General features: G+C 32.0%; 1 protein-coding gene across 4 annotated transcripts in view; it reads right to left on the bottom strand.

Annotated features, from left to right (window-relative positions):
• The window catches only part of Jheh3 (Juvenile hormone epoxide hydrolase 3), a 59,885-nt gene that overhangs the window by 16,552 nt on the left and 19,796 nt on the right, over nucleotides 1–23,537 (bottom strand). For 3 of the 4 annotated variants that reach the window (XR_013881893.1, XR_013881894.1, XM_080169685.1), the window contains exons 3-6: nucleotides 18,779–18,838; nucleotides 12,077–12,157; nucleotides 10,927–11,004; nucleotides 1,103–1,171 (exon numbers count right to left, since the gene is read on the bottom strand). Coding sequence is in view for 2 of the 4 variants with exons in the window: in XM_080169685.1 (XP_080025811.1) it covers nucleotides 1,103–1,171; nucleotides 10,927–11,004; nucleotides 12,077–12,157; nucleotides 18,779–18,838 (288 nt within the window). In the remaining 2 variants the exon portion in view is untranslated. Of the gene's footprint in view, nucleotides 1–1,102; nucleotides 1,172–10,926; nucleotides 11,005–12,070; nucleotides 12,158–18,778; nucleotides 18,839–23,537 lie in introns of those variants that run through there. The other variant, XM_080169686.1, reaches the window with a different exon arrangement.

Here is a 23,537-nt window from a genome sequence, read left to right as displayed (position 1 = left end):
GATATGTGAAAATATCTAAATATTGTATACTGGGTGGTGCATAGCTATATGTAGCCAAAAAAGGAAGATGAAAAAAAGGAATATCGTTTATCAAGTTACTTTTCACAAGATAGATTACTAGCAGTCTTATACAATGTAAAACAACATTTAAAACAGCGTATATACTTTGAAAAGCTTTCCGCGGATATAAAATGTACAAGTATAAGGTTATATTCAGATTTTTAGCCATGAGATGCCTTAGGCAAGGGTTAAAAAACTGGTTTTAAACTTATGTTAAAAAAATTTGTTGTTAAAAAAGTTAAAAAAAATTAACATGTTTAAAATGGACGTAGGGACATTTTAGTAATGATTATAGAGTTGCTACGCTTTCTAAATCGTACCTAACTACTAGCGGAATCACCATGCAAAATTTTAAATCGACAGGACAATTCTAACATGCCAATATTAATGACAAAAGCTACCCGTTACGGATGGATCGACCCTAATTATAGAAAAGCTTCGCTTTTAAAAATTATTTGTCTGTTTTTACAAACACCGATTACGTGAAAAATGGACAATGGTTTAGTAGAGGGGAGAATGCATAGAGAAGGACACAGGGAAGGAATAGGGGAGAAAAAAGGAAGGTTTAAAAGCAACGATTAATCTACCATAGTGCAAGCTGAATATTTCTAAATTCTTTTTTTTTCGTCCGTAACTTCGCTCTCTCTCTCTCTAGAGGAAGGGATACGCCATTAGGTGTTATTTTGGTGCGTCTCTGAACCAAATCTTGCTACTGAAGTGCACAATTACGCGGCCAAATATCCTACAGACGACCAACCCTTGATTGTACGACCATTGTCTGACTAGTCCTTACTGTGCTTGGTAATGAGTTGTGCCTGTTTGAGGCCAAGGCATTCCCCATTTATGTCGCACACCTGATATAGTAGCAGTAGGAACAACTTTTTAGTTATGAGGCAGTGTCGGGCCGAGATTAGAACCTATCGCCTTCCCGACAACGAGCGGATGCACTACTTGTTACGCCACAGTCCCGTTTTTTTAAGTCCGTAGCATTCAAAGTTTATTTTATTTTTTGTTTGTTAAATCTGTAGGTAAGCCTTTCCTAGTATTATAAACTCTGTAGTCCACATATTTATCTGATTTTCCAAAGCCAATCAAATCAGGCGCAATCACTCTGAAAAAACTAACAATAATTATTACCTTGTATAATAAGCTATTTCTTTTATTTGAGCATCGTATCTATTAATGTTAGCATCCTTGTTTCTATTCTGAATTGTTATTGAAATAAATTGAAAAAAAGTTTTTCGTTTATTATTGAAAGTCAGGTGAGGTTAGGTTATATATATATATAAAATCGCAGGGTTATGGCACCGCCAATATAGACCCCTCGGGTTTTATGCGTAGGAAATAAATACTAGCCCCCCCCCCCCCTCTATTTTAAGTGAGGATGGAAGGGGGGAGTGCTTTGTGGGACAGGACAAACTATGTTTCTCTCATCTTTTATATATTAGTTATATTAGAAAAACAAGGATGACAACATCCATAAGTAGCGAAGAACAAAAAATCGTAGATGGGAATGTGTACACATTTTTAAAATCAAGAATAGATTTATCGGAGAAAATAAACACAAAACCTTGTTTTATTTTGTATGATGACGACAAAAAAGATGCTCATAACAATAGGAAAAATTATTTTGATACTGATATCCCAAAAAAGTTTGAAAAATGGACCAAAAACACCAAAGATATGGGGAAATATGTAAAACATATAAAAATAGCCCAAAACCTGCTATATATAAGGCAGTCTGGCTGCCATGTTTGTTTTCTTAAAACGACAGGAAATTTTGATATCTATATCTGAAAAAAAAATTAAAATCGGACCATAAACACCAAAGATATGGAGAAAAATATAAAAAATATATAAATAGCCTAAAACCTGCAAAAAGGCAGTCGGACCGTCATGGTTGTTTTCTTTAATCGATGGGAAATTTAATTTTGATATCTATAACTTAATTTTTTTTTGAAAATCGGACCATAAACACCAAAGATATGGAGAAAAATTAGAAAAATATAAAAATAGCTTAAAACCTGCTAAAAAAGGGGTCCGACTGATATCTAGGAGCCGAGAAAATCACGTTTCCCCTATTCTGTCTCAGACGGACATTTCAAATTTTAGAGTAGCTTCGCTACTAAAAAACGGTTCGATAATCTATTTTTATCCACTTTAATATTTAGTTTAGGTTAGTTCCGTTGAAAAAATACGTCAGTAAGATTGAGTGTGTATAAAATTCCGTACATTTTAAGTATTTTAATGGAATTGCCCGACTTTAAGCAGTAATATAAAAAAGCTTATAATCTCATTAGAGTAGCATTGATAATTTATTTGTTACTAGCGGCTACACCAATAGTGGCCTCTAGCCGCAGTAAAGGAAAGGGTAGATATACCACACTTTTCTGGGATCTTGCTGTGTCAAGTATCAACTGTTGGGAATATCAAAGGATGACTCCATGCAAAATTTGAGCCGGATCCGGCCAAAACCGGCTGTGAATTTTATAAAAAAACGTTTTTTTCCGGTTTTTAGAGGGTATCTGTAAATCGATTCAGCTGGAGCAAAACCGGTTGGAGGTACAAAAAATTTTACTTTACATAAAATTTAGCCAATGCAATTGCCTACAAAAATGTACTTCATCATCATCTTGATTGGACAACTCTTTCCCCTCCTAAATGTCCATTAAAACCTCGGAAACGGCAAAAATCGCCAAAAATCACGCCTTCGGCGGCGAATAACGGCTAAATGGTCAGCCGGAGGCGAATGAAACATAAATAAAGAAATGTCCGCCTCAAAAAGTTGTTCAACATCAAAGAGATGCTTGAAGTCTCTAAAACGACTCTTTCCCCTCCTTTAAGGGGAAAAACTGAAAAAACGTGATTTTCAAAAGTATGCCCACTTCGTGGGTGTGGGGGGCACTGAACCCGTAACCCCAGGGTCACCAAATATAAAGTCTAGGCGGCCCACAATGCTGAATTTTCACCAAGTGAACGTCTTGTGTCATTATCTCTTATGAGAAAAAAGTTATTAATTAATTAAAATTTCAAATTGTGATTTTTTGATGGATTTCTTTGATTAAATGACAGGCTGGTCAATTTTTAGGCCATTTTTTGCTGTTTTCGGCCCGCCACGCCCAAACGGTTTGAGATAATCTCACGGGACCTTTTGCCCGACCTAAGTCTGGTTATTTGTGAGGTCTAAGAAAAAAAAATCCCGGATTGGATGAAGCAGGACGTAGCTACGCGCCGTCAAAAATCGCTAGTCGGCTCATTTTGTCCCCTCAAACCCTCACCTCGTGCCATTTTTCTGTGTAAAGATCATAATTATAATCTTTTGCGTAAGTCTGATTTTTTTCCCTAGACATCACAAATAACCAAACTTAGGTTGGGCAAAAGGTCCCATGAGATAATCTCAAACCGTTTGGGCGTGACGGCCCAAAAACCGCAAAAAATGGCCTAAAAATTGACCAGCCTGTCATTTCATCAAAGAAATTCATCAAAAATCACAATTTGAAATTTTAATTAATTAATAACTTTTTTCTCATAAGAGATAATGACACAAGACTTTTACTTGGTGAAAATTCAGCATTATGGGCCGCCTAGACTTTATATTTGGTGACCCTGGGGTGACAGGTTCAGTGCCCCCCACACCCACGAAGTGGGCATACTTTTGAAAATCACGTTTTTTCAGTTTTTCCCCTTAAAGGAGGGAAAGGAGTCGTTTTAGGGACTTTAAGCATCTCTTTGATATTGAACAACTTTTTGAGGCGGACATTTCTTTATTTATGTTTCATTCGCCTCCGGCTGACCGTTTAGCCGTTATTCGTCGCCGAAGGCGTGATTTTTGGCGATTTTTGCCGTTTCCGAGGTTTTAATGGACATTTAGGAGGGGAAAGAGTTGTCCAATCAAGTTGATGATGAAGTACATTTTTGTAGGCAATTGCATTGGCTAAATTTTATGTGAAGTAAAATTTTTTGTACCTCCAACCGGTTTTGCTCCAGCTGAATTGTTTTAGAGATAACCCCTAAAAACCGGAAAAAACCGGTTTTTCATAAAATTCACGGCCGGTTTTGGCCGGATCCGGCTCAAATTTTGCATGGAGTCATCCTTTGATATTCCCAACAGTTGATACTTGACACAGCAAGATCCCAGAAAAGTGTGGTATATCTAGGGGGGGGGGGGGGGATGCGATCCTCTTCATTTAACTTAAATTTTAGGGAGATTTTTCTTTAGAGGGTGTAGTTAACCTTCTAGATTTACCTGAACCTATAACAAGCTATTTTCAAGAAGAACCATATCGGTTCAACGATTAGCTTGGTCTTAAGCTACGGATAGGCATCCTGTTACTTTTATATAAGGATTATTAAATGAGCAAATTGCAATCACAAAATTTAAATAAAATAATCATATTTTTACTGTATTATAAATAGCTCCTGTATATAATCCTTCGGAAATAATAGAACACCTCATATGGGAGCTAAATGTTAAATATGATTATAAAATAGTTTTATATTTAGTTTAATCTCTCTTTAAATAAGTAGAACAAGAATTATATTTGATATTGTTTCCTAGTAAAATCTAAAATTATTACATTACAACAAGTACGATTTTATGCCTAAGTAACTCAATTATTAAGTAATTATTGTATATACATTTGATATTGATTATATAACATAAGAAATAGTCAGTAACAACCATCATTGTTTATAAAAATTCTATTTTGTTCCTAGTTTGTTTTTCCTTTTAATAGGAGTCTCCCAACCCTAAACCTTCTTAAATTTTGACCAGTCTTATGTACTTGGGAGTTTTTAAATCTATAAAAATTTAAATGTTACATAAGGATTAAAAATATGTTTGTTAACTAATCAACTACAAAGTTGTAGTTTTTAATTATACTCTCATAATTACATTTTGTATGTATAACGTCTAATTTATGTTCTTTTGACAAAACCAAAGCATTTAATTGTTAAATGTGCTGCAATAGTGCCCCTTTCTGCCTTTATCCCTTAAAAATTAACCACAAATTTAAAATCTTTATCTATAATTATTAATATGCAAAATACTAAAAGGTATGCAAATGTTTTTTTTTATATCCATATATTTAAATCCATCTTTCTTTATCAATTACAGACATACTAAGACAATAACTTTAAGAGTTGTTTTACTACTTGTAAGAAATGTCCAAATAAGTAAATATTAAGCTGATAATTTTGTGTGTTTAATGTTTGTTATAGTTTGGTGAGGACTTTTATTTGTGACAAGTATTGTTAAGTAGAACAATAAAACTTTGTCTCAAGCACCATGGTCCAATATATGAAGTTTCCATACATGTACAGTTACACAAAAATCATGATCATACGCCAAAATACACTGATATTAGGTTCTAGGCTATTTTGTGATATCCTTTATCCTTATATAAAAGTAACAGGATGTCTATTCTAAAGGATCTTACTAACTGCTGAACCAATATAGTTCTCCTTTTCAAAGTAGTCTCTCATAATTTCAGGAAAAGTTTATAACTAACCAACGTCCCAAGAAAAAATGCCCAAAGATATAAATTCCCAAATATTTTTTAACATTATCTTAATAAAACTAATTTTGAAATGGGGAAGGGTCAACTGCCCCATATCCCCAACTCAAGTACCTCTAAAGAACTCTGGGGGGCATAGCCACTAGCTTAAATAGAAGGAGCAGAAACTTGTTTTTATCAAATTATCTATTAGTCCAAGTATGTATAATAAAAACACAATAAGACACCTCAAGTTATAGTGAAGGAGACTGTAGGTATATTTTTATAAGAAAGTATTTTATTATTGTATAGTACTGCCAAACTTTCTTTCTTCTCTACTTCACACAGTAGGAATACAAAACATATAGGTACTAGTTAGTTATATATTTATAACCATGTTCAATCATTGATTATATTGTAGATATTGAAATTATTTACCCTACAAAATTCATTTTAAAGATAGGTATTATTTTAAAAGTTATTAAGAATATAGGAAATCAAAGTAAGAAAAACGTGAAGAAACATCACAGAAAAATAAATTTTATAATTAGCTTCCTAGATTTAGGATTCACAAGAAAAATTTAAGCGATTATTAAAAACAATAAACCTTAAATACCTACCTATTGAATAAAGTCCCAAAAAATGCATGAAAATGGTGGTTTTTATCAATCAAGAATAAAATGTAGATATTTTTCAATAGGATCTCTTAATTCCTTCTTTCATAAGCTTTTCTACGACTTTTCTTGTTTTCAAGATATCGCCCTCGCCCTCTTAAGTCCTCATTTGTGTTTATAGTACATTTTTGTAATATTTTTTTAAAATTCCAAGAGCAAACAATAAATCCTGACCTTTATTATAAAAATAAAAGAATGGAACCTGATATAGATCATGTACTTTCATTTCTATATTTCTTAGATTACAACTTGATTCATTTTTGTGACGTTTTCAAAGAAAATACTATTTCTGTTATTAGAACATACAAGAATTAATCTTTTCCCCTTATATATCAACAAATCAACATTTTTATTCTATAAAGTAGTAGGTAGTGTGTATGTGTAAGAATGTTTATGTCTAGAAATATCTCGTAGAATAAATGTAGAATAACAAAGAGAAAAGTAATGTTTTAGAGAGGGTAAATGGCTTTAAAAAAACAATAAAAATATTGGAGCCTGAAAAAACCCTACATCATATCTATGAATGAAGCCACTACAAACATGAATAGTTCATAATAGATCAACATGATACATATTTCCCTTAAGGCCTGAATACCGTCAATTAAGAGTTTGACTAGATTGAAGATAGTTGAAGAAAGAAGAGCAAGTCTTCAGCTAAGAATTAAGTTAAATCTTTGGCCCTCAGTCATAATAGCTACAACTATGGGTAAGTTTGAGTTGTAAAATATAATGTGGCTTGCCAAATAACCCATCTGTATAGGACTGCGTCTGTCCAACCATTCCATTTTGTTCACTAAAATATTTCTTTCCTATTGTGTGCAATTATGTGTTGGACATATCAAACTCGCATTGAATCCTTTTAGGTAAAAAGCTTCTCCTTAATTAAAGCCGCTATTGTAGATAATTATAGAAAGTATAAATAAGTTGTAACAATGCCCAACTATGTCAACATATTTTCCCTAAGGACATGTCACAACATTTCTGTTCTTTAACTACAACAAAAATCGAAGTTTTTACAATCTTAAAAATAGCGCACAGCAGACACGCTTCAGCCGCGATAAACATATTGGAATGCTTTTAATTTCTTTTTTAAAAGAGGGATTGCCATATTTGGGTCAAGTTTAGACTTCCAGCTGAACTTAAAATTGTTAATGGTTGATTTCTGAGATTTACAGGCGGGTGCCGAGCCCTACTTAGAAATAAATCACTAATCATAATCTTTAATTAGTATAGCAAATACTACTATATTACATTCATATCTGATGATTTTAAACCTTATTAATTAACATAGTGCTTCTGATAAATTAAGGTATTTATAAATATAGTTCCGTTATAAAAAAAATAAGAAAAAGAAAAACCTATGAACTTTTACTTTGCAATAAACAACCAAAATTTAGGCACACTAAAGCTTTTTTATGCTAATTTGATGAAAATTAAACATAAGACATATTTAAACAGAGATTTGGCAGAATTTTCAATGGGATTTTGCTTTTGCTAAGTATTGAAAATTTAAAATTTCCTTTAAGAACTTAGAATTCCATGAGAAAGACAATTTTTGTAGGTTATAAAGTAACTAGTGGCTGAGCCTCTAGCACTTAGGGGCTCTATATTCGAAGAGATAAAGAGGGGCATAAAAATAGCGTAAAACCATCCAAGGCCTATAAGAAACTTCATTGTAATGAAGAACCATATCGGTTTAGCGGTTAGCGAGATCCTTCGGTACAGACAAAAAAGCTTACTACTTTCAATATTATTATTACTAAAATAAATATATATTAGTGGAACTGTATACACACCTTTTTGTAACAACATGGAGTCAAATTAAAAGTTTTGTTTACAACAATGATGGCTAAATGTTCAGGCTTTTTCCTCGTTCTTCTCATATCAACATAACATTCTATTTTCATACATTTCAATTACAAAAACAGAAAAGCTCAAACACAAAGCAGATAAGGCTCTGTAAATAACAACTCAGAGAATAGTTTATGGAAGGGGGGCTCGGAGGTGTAAATGACAAAATCCATTTTCAAAGCTTACATAATGAGCTCAATTCTGTCTATTAACATGTTTGTTTGATTAGACCTAAGACTTCTGGAGTATGACGAGACACTTTTGTATAGCCACCAGGGCCAGCACAAGCTCCAAGTTCAAGTACATTATTATGACTTGACAAGCTGTCTTATGAAAGCTCCTCATTATTACCCCACCCTCGTCGATTTAGAGAATGGCCTGTCTATTAATCTATTTTAATATTAACAAATAAACAAAAATGTGTATCTTGTATGTTTTGCGAGGTGGAAAAAAGTTTATCTGTTCATGGTATTGCAAAGTCTAGACTAGGAAACGATTAGATTTCACTTAATCAAGAAAAGTTATGTAGTTTTCCTATTTGCCAATCAGGAATAAGAAACTGGGTATAAAGATGACATACAATCATATGATACCAAGGTTTTTAGTTTTGTTACTAAGCTTCCTTGAATCAATCAAGCAAAAAACACTGAACCAGGGGCGTCCAAGCTTTTTTGTTTGGGGGGGGGGGGGGAGAAATTCTGAAAATAAAAATTTTGGGGGTGCTACGGCACACCCAAGCTCATTTTTTTTTTTTGGGGGGGGGGGGTAAAAATTGAAAATCCAAAATTTTCATTTTTCATTGGGGTGGGGGGTAATCACCTCTTTACCCCCCCCCCCCATTTATATGTCTATGCACTGAACTGTTTCTCTTTTTTTTTGAAAATCGAAGCTTTTCAATAATTAAGTTTAGGATGTACGTCCGCAACAGATAATCGTTAATTTATGCATGTTAGAATCAGCTTACCGATTTCAAACTTCGTATGCTGATTCCTGTAAGCGTAGCAACTCTATTATCGTTAACAGAAAGCCTGCATGTCCAATTAATATATGCTGAATATTTTAGAACTATTTTTTTCAATGGTATATTCATCCTATTTATTTAACTTTTGTAAATTTGATTTCCAGGTTAATAAAGTACAATGTTATAAACATGTAAGTATGTCCTTAAACAGTATGATATATTTAAGCAATTTTGCCAAAAAATTATTGACAATTTTATTTGGAATTATAAATCAATATCATTTTATCAAGTTCTGACACTGCCAAGTTATTTTGTCTACCGTCAGATTTTAGTGCTTTGCTTTTATGGATGTTGTCATGCATCCTCGTTTATAATCTAAATAGAAGCCGAATATAAAAACTTGTTAATTCCCAAATATAAAGAATCTAAGTTGTGCATTATTGAAACTATGGAGAACACTTTATTCGTGGAACCAATACAAGAATTCACACAAATATTTCCAAAACATGTTTCACAGAGGATTATTTGGAGATTACAAACAGATTTTCATAAATTCTGTTCTCATTTTGTTCAGAGTTTATAGAGAGCTATACAGCATACCATATCTCATTTATAAGCTGGTGTAAAAATCCTACAGCCCTCCCCTAAATAATGTCCTTGTATGGTATGCCGCCTTAACTAAACATTATTATTCTTTAAAAGATACTTGAGAAACCCATATAGCCTCTATATAAGTGCATTTGATAACTTTAAAGCAAGGAAGGTTAGGCTCCCGCATGGTTAATGGTATCAAGGCATTTTAATAGTAAAATTATGAGTATGTGCGATTTTATTATGGATAAATTGATAGGATAATGAAGTATAATTTCTTAATCTTATTTCAAACTAAAAAAAACACAACATAATCGTGTAGCTATCATTATCTAAATTACATGTTATGTAAATCAGTTAAGTCTATATAGAACAACTTAGAATTTATATAATTAGCACATTTCCATATTTTAGAACAAATATTTAGTGGTAAAAGTTTTATCAAAACAAACATGAGAAAACTTTTATTTATTTTATTCGCTTTGAAGACTGATTTAAATGTATGTCTACTATAAATTAATGTTTTTGTACTATGTCTTGTCTGCATAGTTTTATATTTGATGTTAATGTCAGGGATAACGTTAGATCAGTGGTTTATAAATGAATCTCCATTCTCTATAATTTTCATGTGTAAATTTTGTCTTTGTACTATTCTACATTTAACTTTCCAAAAAATAAAAATATCAGCACCGTAAACTTATCTTATCTCAAGCGATGCCTTTCACATCATTAGGATATGTACGTCCGTATGTAATGACGACAACGTTGTGTGTGATATAATCACCATACATAAAAATTTTAGAACATTTATTTATTACTAGGAGAGCTAGTTACAGTATTTAAAGCGAGTCATCTTTATAATCAATTCCAATAATATATGTCCTTAAACAGAATCCTGTATTCGCGCAATTTGGCAGCAAGTACATTCCCTAGTGTCAATATTCTGATTATTAGGTTCTGACGCTCGGCAAGTGTTCATGTTCGTTTGTTTTACAGTTTGATTTCATAGCTTCGCCTTTATGGATGTTGTCATCCTTGTTATGTTAACATTCTGTAGAAAAACTTTACTTTTTATCTCAATAATCAGTGTAAACTATACATCAATCTAGGGAACAGGTAGAAAAGATTAAGATTAAATAGTTTTTATTTTTTTTATGTGCCAAATCCTCCATTATTTTCTTAATATTAATTGTCCTAAGTATTGTTAGTTCTGTTTAATAATTAAAGGGTTACTACACAAGAATTCTTTAGTGATTTGCTAAATCAAGTATCATGTTAAAAGTGTTCTATTTACCTGAAACCTTTATTTGTAAGCAAAGGAATAAGCCTCATCCATGACTGTGACCAAAAAGGTTCTCCATGAATCAACACTGCACCATCAAAGAATAAGGATCAATATCATAATTATTAATATTTCAAATAAGAATGCTACTTTAAGCACAGCCTCTTGGGAAGCAGGGTTTCGGATCCGCATTGATTGTATGCGGATCCGGATCCGGATCCTCAAAATTTGGTCAGTGCGGATCCGGATCCGGATCCTTGACAATAAAAATAAAATCACCAAATTTTTCAAAAAAATTTATTCTTTAATTTGAAGTCAAAAATACTTTTAATCTGAACCTGAACCTAAACCTTAAAGATTGGCTCTCATCAAGAGAATGTCTGAGATTTGATATAAATTTAGGTAGATTTTTCCATTTTTTCCGCATTTTTTTGAGTCCAAGGATCCGGATCCGCATTTTTTTGCGGATCCGGATCCTTGGACTCAAAAATATGCGGATCCTTGCGGATCCGGATCCGAAACCCTGTTGGGAAGCCAAATTTTTCTTTGGATAATTTCACTTAAAAGGGTTGAGATCCAACCCAAAATAGTTTAAAAACCTTTCTTGAAAAGTAGAACCATAATAGTTCAGCGGTTAACAAGATCAAGATAACAAGATTGGATACACAGAGACAGACAGATAGACATTATGTTACTTTCATATAAGGATTGATAAAAAAAGTGTAACTTCTCTTTACTTAGAGCATTACTGTTCAAAAAGTCCTCACATACACAGAAAAAAACGAAACAGGAAAACATGCATATGAGATTATGTAACTTATTTCTACATATACTTGAAGTATTCTGTTCTTAATTTATAAGAAAGCTGGGGTATAGTCCCTTTCAATACAACGCCTCTTAAGGGGCGTTTTTGTCGTATTTTCACATTAGCTTTTGATAGGTTATTTTAGGTTAGGTGATTGCCCCGCAGGGTTAGAGCCCCTCGCAAGGGCACGAAATAGGGGAAAAGCTACTGTGAAAATACGACGAAAAGCCCCTTAAGGGGCGTTGCCTCGAAAGGGACTATACGCGAAAGCTGCGTATTTCTAGCTAGGCTACTTATGAACACAATTATCCTAGTTAATTATAACTTAAAATTAAGATATTACATCCTTGCCTTCCTAGAATATGTCTTGATTTAGGATTTCCTTCGTCCAGGTAATGCATTCGTGGCAGCCCACCTCCTAGATATACATAGTTACCCCTGAATATAAAAAAAATATTAAACTTATTGCTAAAAGTAGTCTCATGTTGGATGGATAATCAATAGATATTAGACCCAAAGTTCTTCCTAGATCTTCTGAATTATCATTCTGCACAAGATTAATTTTTTCCCTTCGGAGGGGTAAGAAACGGAGAAATGTTTTAGTAGGTACTCTTTTATTTTATTCACTTTTGTTACCCCTACCACATATTTTTCTAGTTTCAGAGCAGATACACATCCCTGTTATTATCCTCAAACTGGCATTGAGGGGGAAGACAATGGACAATAAATTGATGTACATCCCCAATGATTATGAACAAAATTACCCTGCTGTAGATTAAAATTAGTTTAAAGTAATCAAACTTTTAAGCTATCGACTGATTATAGAACTTCTGTAACCATAATAATGCAAAGTCCAATTTCCCCTCCCTGCATAGAACCTAAGTAGAGAAAACGGACATTGCAACCGAACATTAGCAAATATAGAAGGTAATAATATAGACAGGACGATTCTAACTTGCATACCAAAATTTACAATTACAAATGTCAGTTACGGGAGGGCGGACGGACACACCCTAAATGTAGAACAGCTTTGCTTTTAATAATATACAGTACAAAACTACATCAACAGAATATAAATGTTAGGTGAGGTGTACCATAATATTCGCATAATACCACATCTGCTTAGTGTTTCATGTTGACAAAACGATATATATAACATAAATTGATTGGTAGGCTTTTAAATCCTAATATATAAAGTTACAAGCTTTTTTGTCTGTAGCGAAGGATCCCGCTAACAACCAAACCGATATAGTTCTCCTATACAGTGAAGCTTCTTACATGTACAGGGAAGGTTTTAACTATTTTTAATAAGGGTATCTCCTTCCTCCCTTCTTTTAAAATCTTAAATTGAAATATGGGGGGGGGGGGTCAACTTTTCTCCCTCCGACCTTAAATGCCCCTAGAGGTTTCTAGGAGGCGAATCCACTAATACAAAGATAAAGAGGCAAATTAAACTATAATTAAACTATCATTTTGCGCCAGGGATGGTACACCTATAGGTTATTGTGGCACTAATTGTTTATTTGCAGAGTAATTACTGCTATATTATACAACATTCTTATCAGCTATATTATATCAACTATCAAATATAATATTTATCAATATTACACTATCACTGAAAATATACAAATTCACATAATCAGGGAAAACACAATAATCTTATTTCAATTTTTTTTGGAAAGGCTCATGCATAGACGTCCAAGGGGGGGGGGGGGGTAATGGGGTGATTAATCCCCCCCCCCCTACGGCACCCCCCAAAAATATTTCAATTTACCCCTTCCCTGGGGGTGCCATTTAGGAGGGGGTATTTACCCCCTCCTTCCAAACAATTTTTAAGGGTAAATACCCCCCCAAAATAAAAAATCTCTAACAATACCCCCCCAAAAAACGAATTACCCCCCCAAAATAAAAAGCTTGGACGTCTATGGGCCCATGAGAATCAAACTTTTTTTCATTCCCTATAGAACAGACATAGGTTTACCTAAGCTTTTTTGAATTATTAATTTAAAATAAATTAAGTATAAATGGGGCAAGGTGTACTTTGTCGTTTGTTTATTAATCTAGGTTAGTTTACATTGTGATAGCCCATCATCATGGTTTGAGCATTGCATGTACAGGGCCCGCAGGAGGATTAAGCAATGGCATAGAAAGATACTGACTCTCCTCTTAATCAATCTGTTTTAGAAACAGCATAAAACCATCACGGGACCTATGTAAAGCTTCTCAAAAATAGAGAATCCAATTGGTTCATTAGATATTGGGATCTTAAGTTTAAGACTAATTTCATAATAGGATATCAAAGAAAATAAAAGTTTTCTTTTGTTTTATTTGCAAAACAATGTATTATACATTGTATAGAATATTGTTATTTAATCAACCAGTTATCTTTATATAAGAATACAGCAATGCTTTCATATACATATGATCATTGTAGTATAAAAATCTGGCAGCATTAATATCATAAATAATATTTATTTTAGAATTCTATGCAAACAAAATCTGCAGTATAATATAATCTACACAGAAATCAACATTAGGGTTGTGGCGCATTTTTTACATTTCAAATGAGTTACAATGAGGAGCTGTGACGAAACGGCGGCGGAACCACTGTTACCCGCCGAATTTTATTTTCTTTTTCTAACAATTTTGAATCATTTGAGAAAAAAAACATGTTTTATTGAACATGTCACTCCTAAACAAAATAAGTGTCAAAACATAGTCCTTTGATTAAATAACTTGCAATTGAGATAAAATAGGAAGAAAAAATTATGCATGTTTTATGCTATAAAAACAAAGAATATTAAAACTAATATTTAAAAACATTAATATAACGCGAATTTTGCATTATTCGGTTAACATTTTAGTCTCATTAAACAAAAACCTAATAGGGTCAAACAACAACTAAAACACACAATTTACAAACTTGCAACCAAGTTATCGCAATTGAAAATGTGCATGCACAGTATAATGTTGTGATAGGATTTTTGCACTATATTGCATAATGCAGTCTTATTAATTCTAATTCAGTCGAATCTCTTTCATTTCAATAGACTTATAGCCAGTTTTCAGCTAATAAAAAAATTAAGCGGCTCTAGGCATAATAAGGTATTCGAATATTAACAAAAATATTAAAAATTTTGAGCGGTAGCTTTCACAGATTTCCTTAATGGTGTGTGTTTTATGACTTTAAAAAAGACGGCTGAACCGCCGATTTTTTTTCGCGTTTTGAATCATTTGAGATAAACTTTTTTTTCTAAAATATTTTGCATATATTTTCTCCTGACACTTTTTTAGACATAGGTATTTTTAATATTAAAATCCAAGAAAATTAAATTATCCAGGGCAAATAAAAGGTCAACTTTATCAGAAAATAATAAGCTTGTCTTAAAAAATTCAAATATGTGTAATTTAGCGAGAAAAAGCAAAAACAAATTGGCAGGATATACCGGTTTTCAGCGGCAGCGGCGTTTTACAGTTTTACATGAGCAACTGTCATATCATTTAGGTATAATTTATAGTATTAAAACACACACATTTACGGAATTCTGCGAAATCTATAGCTTCCTTTGTTAGAAAACTGAAATTTTCATTACATTGATAAAAAGCTAGGGTTAACTTATTAGAACAGATTTTGATATTTATAAATAAAATAATTGTCAAATATACCTACTTAAAAAAAATATTTAACATTTTATAAATAAATTTTACTTTAATGATGTAAGTTGGGGATTAGTAATCTTGACAAATAAATAATAAAATATTAATTCATAAAACATATATATCTTAGTAAAGATGAGTTTAGATTTCAAAAAAAACTTTGAATCTATAAGTCATTAAGGGGGGGGGGGGGGAAGTTTGTACAGTTATAGGAAATGAAAATTCAGTATCAAATTTTGGCCTGGCCGTTTGGGCTTGTTTTTATAGTTATCAACCTAATTCTTTTTGTAAACTCTCTTACATGATTGGATCTACTTGTAAAACTTTGAAAATTAAATTTTGGGACTTTCCTTCTAGGGGCTAGTGGTGCAAAAGACCCCCCCAAAACACTAATATTTTAAGTTATGAGCTTATTTTTAAAGATATCAGGCTGATTTTTTAAATGGAAGCTTTTATTTTATAAATGAGTTGATTAGCCATCCCATATTTCATTTTTGCACCTTACCTCTAGGGGCATGTAAGCTCAAAACTTATAAATTTTGTATTTGGGGGGGTTGTTTTACTCCAAAAGCCCCTAGAAGTAAAGTGAAAAAATATGGGGTGGCTAATCAACTCATCTATGTAATAAAAGGTTCCATCTAAAAAATCAGCTCGATATCTTTAAAAATAAGCTCATAACTTAAAATTTTAGTGTTTGGGGGGGTCTTTTACCCCACTAGCCCCTAGAGGGAAAGTCCCAAAATTCAATTTTCAAAATTTTACAGGTAAATCCAATCATATAAGAGAGCTTACAAAAAGAATTAGGTTGATAACTTTAAAAACAAGCCCAAACGGCCAGGGCAAAATTTGGTACCGAATTTTCATTTCCTATAACTGTACAAACTTCCCCCCCCCTGGACTATTTTTGTTTAAAAATATCAATTTAAGTCTCATTTTTATAAAAAAAAATATAATAACTTGACGATGCTCTGCTTGCATTTGTTCTTGTTTTGGCTGCATCAGTTTTAAAGCAAAATATATTCGCTTAAAATAAGATTTAAGAATTTAGTGGTGCTTAGAGGATAATTTGCAAATTCATGAATCTTGGAATTACTTTTAATTTTAGATATGTAAATGGCAAAATATGTTTAATTTATGAGCAAAGGAATATCATAAAATAGTTATATACATGCATAGTTTGCTCTGTATTGGGAGGGCAAAACCTATATCGGTAATAAATGTCCAACCATGTATCTAACTTGAAAGAGGATGGTTAGTTGGCAATGCAATATCTTAACATAAATTTTCTTTAATGCACGTTTTCAATTTCTATCATCAATAATGTGCTGCAATTTGAACAGAGTAAATATTCGAGTGTTCAAAATTTAACAACCATTCAAAACTTTAAAGAATTAATTGCTTATGATCTAGCTGTCTTTTTTTACGTCATTTTCTTTAATGTTGAAAGTTATTATGGTGTGAAAAAAACTAGGCTTCTCAGAAAATATAATTCGAGTTGACTTGCACAAAATTTATTGAATATTGGAAATTCAACTATCAAAAATAAATCGAAAAAAATATACATCATCCAAATACTCAAATATAAAGTTCTCTAAAGTCAATATTTTGACCTATTTGTAAAAATATGGTCTTGAAGAAAATAAGATATTTATGACTAATTTCCGTCAGAGGTAAGTGGGTTAAGTTTTAGTATAATAAAAACAAAATCACTGTAGATCAACATTGAGATTAGAGTAGTTCCACTTCTGAAAGTATATAAGATTGTAAAGTGTACACAAGCGGAATGCATAATTCATCTTATCTACCAAATATATATTATGGTATACCTTAATATAGTCAAAACTTTACCCAATATAAATGACCAGTGAGAAATTTTGAATATACTCAGGGATCTACAGGGATAAGACAATGAACAATAAAATATGTTTATCCCGAATGATTAAAAACAAAAGTACCCCTTATATAATATAGTTAAAAAATATTGGTTAAAAGTTTTGACTGATAGTTTTAAACCAACCAATAAAAATTTAATGAAAGTACCCTAACATTTTCGGCCCACGTTTAAGTTAGATAAGGTTGTTGTAAAACTTTAGGCACCAGCAATTTACAGTCCAATGTCTCCCCCTCCTGGAGAATACTATAATTTAAAAAAGCAAAATTAGTTTTAATGAAAACATGACATGATAATTTAACAGTCGGGTGGGGAGAGGGGAAGACGTGAAACGCGGCCGCCGAAATTTATGTTTTGAGATTTCTGTTATAAAATTTACAGATAAACATTTCTGGAAAAAATAATTTTTCTAGATTCAAAATTAACCCTCTAGCTCTAATAGGACCGATTAGATCCGGAAATGAGCCCGACCATTAAGGGTTAAGGAGTAGGGTGACCTGTATGAATATGAATGTGGTACTCTGAAGAGAAATTAAAGAAAAAGTTTTATAATTCAACCTGAAAGGATTTGGATAGGATTCAACTTTAGGAACACAGAAAATAAAACATAAATCTTTAATTTGATATTCCATTTTTCAAAACGAATCTTTACTAAAATTATGGTGTGTCCATACCTAATGACAAGACAGAATCGTCCTATCCATTTTAAACTTTACATGAAAATTAGTGTCACTATGAGGTATAAACTTGGATGCTTGACACTATTTTATATTATTACTTGTCAAAAGTTTGCACGTCTATTTTAAACATCTTTCTATTTTACATTTGTCCCATTAACTTTTTAGTTTGTTGTGGTGATTCATATTGTGATTAGGAGTAATGTAATGAGTCCCCCCCATCTTCTTAAATAAATCCAAACTAAGGATTTTTCTGTTTTAACATTGAGTAGCAATAATGTTCGTTTGTCACTATGTTTGATAGGTTAAGATTCTTGCATTAAACAAGGAATACTATTCAAGTAAGTTTAATCAAAAATAATGAAATTAATATTTTCTATTCTTGTGTAATATTGATCTATTTCTCTATAATCAAACTAAATTATTTTAGAGGATTTAAAATTGAGAAAGCACAACTCCAATATATAAACTTATTTCAAATACACAATTTTAAAAGTTTTATAATATTAATAACGGGTGTGCCTCTAACGCCTACAGGCTCTATTTTTGAGAAAGAGAAGAGGAATAAGAAAAATAGCCCAAAACCATCCCAGATCTTATGTAAAGCTTCCCTAAAATGAAGAAGACATTCAGTACGCTAGGTTTTGAGGGATAAACATATGTATTTCTATTAAATCTAAACACTGTTTCCTTTCATTGTTTATTTTAGCTTTTATGGATTTCTACCTAAAGAGTTATATACTGCTTGTATGATCTTAAATAGATGATATTGATTTCCAACATTCATTTAAATACCTAATTTAAATCTAGGAGTTTCTCTTTCCCAAAGTTTACCTGAAGGTGTATCCCATCTCCAGTGCTGGGGCGAAGGAACTTTCACTGCTTCTCACAACTACATAATAGTTTACACTTCAAAATAAACCAATTTACAACTTCAGTAATATTAATACAAGTTGTTTGAATCTGTATTTATGAAAGCTTTTGTTTTCTGAAAGTAATTCAGTTTGATATATTGATCCAAGGACGGCAAAGCGTTTTCTTCAGTAAAATGATTGCTTTCAAAGGTTTGAGGGGGGATAATCCAATGTATTTTTATTTTATTTTGAGGGGTTTTAAAGTTTTAGTGGGAAAAACACACCCCTTGAACCCCCTCCCCCTTTGACGTATATGTATTGATCCACTATTAATATTTACCTAATTATTTACTTGATATAAAATTAAAAATTTAAACTAAAAAATGTTAAAAAAAAACACTTAGGTATCAATTTTTAAAATTTTCTCATCGTGGGGGGAGGGTCATAAGCCCTTTCTCCATATGATACAGAATAATCAAATTCCTAATACAATCTTACCTTAAAGATAGAATAAATTGAATCCTCCCCCATGTCAAAAAGAAAGAATGGATGACAGATAAAACTACACGAAGATAACCTTTGCCCATAAAAAATGTTTAGAGGTTTTATATTTAATGAAAAGTACCTAAAGAATTCAGAGTTGAGACTATTGTTCAAAATTCTTTGAATTTGTTAAAAGGTTGGAAACACAATAAGCTTTAACTTAAAACAGGGGTTAATATATATTCAAAAACTTTAAAGGCTTTTCTCAGTGGAATAAAGTAAATAAGTTCTAATCAGTATTCATTTAAAAAAAGGGAGAGGTAGGTTTGGGTAAAATCCGCAAAGGTTATGTGTTATAAGTTAAAAACAGTAGTAGAACGATAAAAATTTATGTTAACTGTAAAAAAAAAGTTTGTCTATAGTTCTTTTCAATAAGAAATACACATATTTAGTGAATATTATCGTTCTACTACTATTTTTAAGCCTTAAAACACACACATTTACGGATTTTACCTGAAACCTACCTCTCCCTTTTAATCACTATTCGGGAAATAGCAAGGTTGATACCCTCCACAAGGCGCAGTTTTCTAATGAACAAATCAATGATGACCCTATGAACTTATGTGGCAACAATCATATACCTTGACGGATCTTATTTGTAAAACTCCTAAACATCTGATTACCACGTGCAGGCTCTAATTACAAAAAGCTACACTTTCAAAGATGTTTTAAGGATAAATTCCAAAAGAAATGTCGACTGATGAAAACAAAAGGCGAACCCCTGAATCTGAAATTTAAGATTTCCAAGATTTAAACTTGACTATCTTCAATTTATCCCAGATTTGACAAATGCTTACAACAAACAAGGACGAATATTTTACAATTTTACGTCATCTGAAGTATTTTTTCTGATTCAGTTAGGTTCTATAAGGAAAAGAAAGACTTGTAGGGTTAAAGCTAATAACATTTACTTAAATACCAAACAAGGAGAGAGAGAGATGGGGGGGGGGGGGGGTTAGTTGGTTCTCTTCTTAAAACTGGAGTAAATCCAATATTAGCTTAGTATAAAATGTCACTGTGATGTTATTATCCATCATAATTTCACTGCTTGTGTTGACATGAGTGAGAGGTGGTTAGCAGCACGTTGTGCATGGGGATAGTTGTCGACAACTGTATTATGATTAATATCACTTTGCCACAGGAAATTGGTTGGGGCAAGCCACACACACACACATACACACACACACAAAAACAAACACTCATAACAAACCCCCGAGAGAAAGTGTGAGTATGCTGGAATATTATAGAGTTTACTGGTCCTATGTCTGATGAATACTCTGAGAGCTGTGTGTGTGTGTGTAGTGCACCCTTCCTTTCTTACTCTAACACCCTCTCTTATATTTCTCTCTCGCGGTGTTTATGGAAAATAACCATAAAAAATCAAGAAATACGCTTACAGAATAGGCTCTGGTAAATATTTTGAAAGTAATCTTTACACTTCGAATTAATTCACGTCTCAACCACCATATAAGATTGTAAGCCTTTGTGGGAATCTGAACCTTATCCACCTAAATTTAATTTACATCTAAAAATTCAATTTATTTTGGTAATAGGTTTGTCAATAGTACCTAGCTTGCATAGCATCAATTTTGTAAGTTTTTTCTTCATTGGTTTCTTGCCACATATATTATCTATGGCTTCTACATTAAATTGCTTTGAAATACCGCTTTAAGTCATCTGCGGTTTCGTAAAAACACTCTTCCTTTTCTCCTTTGAGAAACTCTGTGTCCAGCAATCTTTCCTTCTCTTACCACCACCTCCACTTTCCATCATCATATTATCGTCATCATTCATATCTTAACCGGGTCTTTTATGTTAATGGGTAAGTAACACTTGGTAAATGAGATATATGTATTTTATATGTATGCATTTATATACACTCAATTAATATACTTCAATAAGAAAAGGTCATTTAAGTTAATGTTGCTGTATTGAGAATAGTTCTCACGTAAACATATGAGACATATATGATAAAATGGGGCAAAGTGTTTACTTTTTTTAGAATTGGTTACTCGTTCTGTCATCAGTGACATACAAAAAAAAATTATGATGTAGCATATAAACCCAAGTAATAAAAAAATATCATTTGCATTTAATCAAACACTTTTCTGAAGTCAAAGATACAAAAAACTAAAATCATAAAAGTGCTAGTCTTATAAATGCATAGCATCTCTTTAAGTGCCCTCCTCAACGAATGATTGAATGACTTTTAAGATCCTCACTTCAGAGAAGTAGTGTATATGCTTTTGATAAAAATGATAAAACTTGTGAAAGTGTTAACCCAACCATTTGTTCGGTTTTAATCTTAGTTTTTGAAATGGAAATGACAATGGTATTGGTCCCAAAAGTTTTATAAATACGGACTCTCATTCGTTGGCACAACAACTTTAATCAAATTACAATTGGGGTTTAAAAAAGCAATGTCTAAGAAATCACCAGTGTATCATAAAAAATAAGTCTCTAATATCTTAAATATATATTTATTGCTTGTATAATGTATAATGAATGTGGAGAGGTTATCATGCTTCAAATGCACACAAAACAAAGTATCAAAGATTTGAAACCACCTTTCCTAATCTCATTTATATTAATGCATAGGTAGTATGTTAGTAGTGAAATGCACAAAATTATCAAACCTTGTTTCAACAAAAACAGAATATATTTTTTTAGTAAACAAGAATGACAAAATCAATGAGTAACAAAGCATAAAAGTTATATCTGGCTTTGAATTTTTTTAGGTGTAACATATTAGGCCACCCTAAATAAAGGCACTCTATATGAATGAAAAGCATGGACTTAAAAAGCATGAATAAAGTTGCTTAATTAAACTTTTTTATGTTCAAGCACCAATAGGTATACACCTAGACTTTTATCGTAATGATTTATTCCAACATTAAACTGAAAAAAAGTTAGGTAGAAAGTTTGTAAAATTTTAAAAGTACATTGGTTTCTTATCAATAACTAGCGGCTACGCCCCTAGAAGCTTCTAATGGCACTAAATGATAATAAGTAATACAAATTTTGGGGATATTTTTTTCTAGGGTCGAATTCTCTTCGGAGGTGGGTGTTACCCTCCCCCAAAATAGTTACAAACCTACCCTGAACTTATAAGAAGCTTCATTGTTAAGGAGAACCATATCGGTTAATCGGTTAGCGAGATATTTTGCTATAGACAAAAACAGCATACTACTTAATAATAACAAAATAAGGCATTTTTAGCATTTTAAAGTCTTAAAGCACATAGGTACCTCTTATTATTTTGTTCATAATTTGCTGTTTTACGGCAACAATATTGAGATATAAGAGAGAGGTAGCAAGAATCCTTAAGATTTCAATTTGTGAATTTGAGAGATGCAGCAACTTGCTTCCACCATATTTTACATTAATATTTAATTCTTGTGTAATATAAATTCTTCTCATAGACAAACTAATATTTAAGTTTCTTTAAATTCAAGGATGACAACATCCATAAAAAGTTAAACAAATTAAGACATAAAAAAACAATTTTAGAGTACAGCGCACAGTGGGCCAGAATGGCCCAAAACGGTTCAAAATTCAATAACTCGAAAACTATTGGTTTTACAGAAAAAATTGTAAAGTATGAAATGTCTATCTATGCAAAAACTAAAAGTTTGCTTATTTGTGTATACTCAGTTTTGGGGGAATTTTCGCGGATTTTTTTTCAATTACTACTAAACTTCATTTTACAGTTTCAACATCAAAAGAACAATTTTATTTCATATTTTTAAATTTTAAGCAACTTTGCTTTTAAGTACAATTAACCTCTGACCACTCCTTCATGTGATTTTTGTGAATTTTTCACGGATTTAAAAAAAATTACTACTAAACTTCATTTTACAGTTTTATAATTTCAAATTTTAAGCAACTTTGCTTTTATGTACAATTAACCTCTGACCCCTCCTTCATGTGGTTTTTGTGAATTTTTTGCGGATTTAAAAAAAAATTACTGCTAAACTTCATTTCACAGTTTCAACACTAAAAGAACAATTTCATATTTTTAAATTTTAAGCAACTTTGCTTTTATGTACAGTTCACCTCTGACCCCTCCTTCATGTGGTTTAGGTGTATTTTTTGCGGATTTTTTCACTATTAAACTTTGTCTGACAGTTTCAACACCAAAAGAACAATTTCATATTTTTAAATTTTAAGCAACTTTGCCCTTATGTACAATTCAC

This window comes from Acartia tonsa, chromosome 8 (assembly GCF_053477335.1).
Source record: "Acartia tonsa isolate MP-2025a chromosome 8, ASM5347733v1, whole genome shotgun sequence".
Lineage (NCBI taxonomy): Eukaryota > Metazoa > Arthropoda > Copepoda > Calanoida > Acartiidae > Acartia > Acartia tonsa.
Note: the sequence above shows the minus strand (reverse complement) of the source record. Positions and strands in the feature narration are given on the sequence as shown.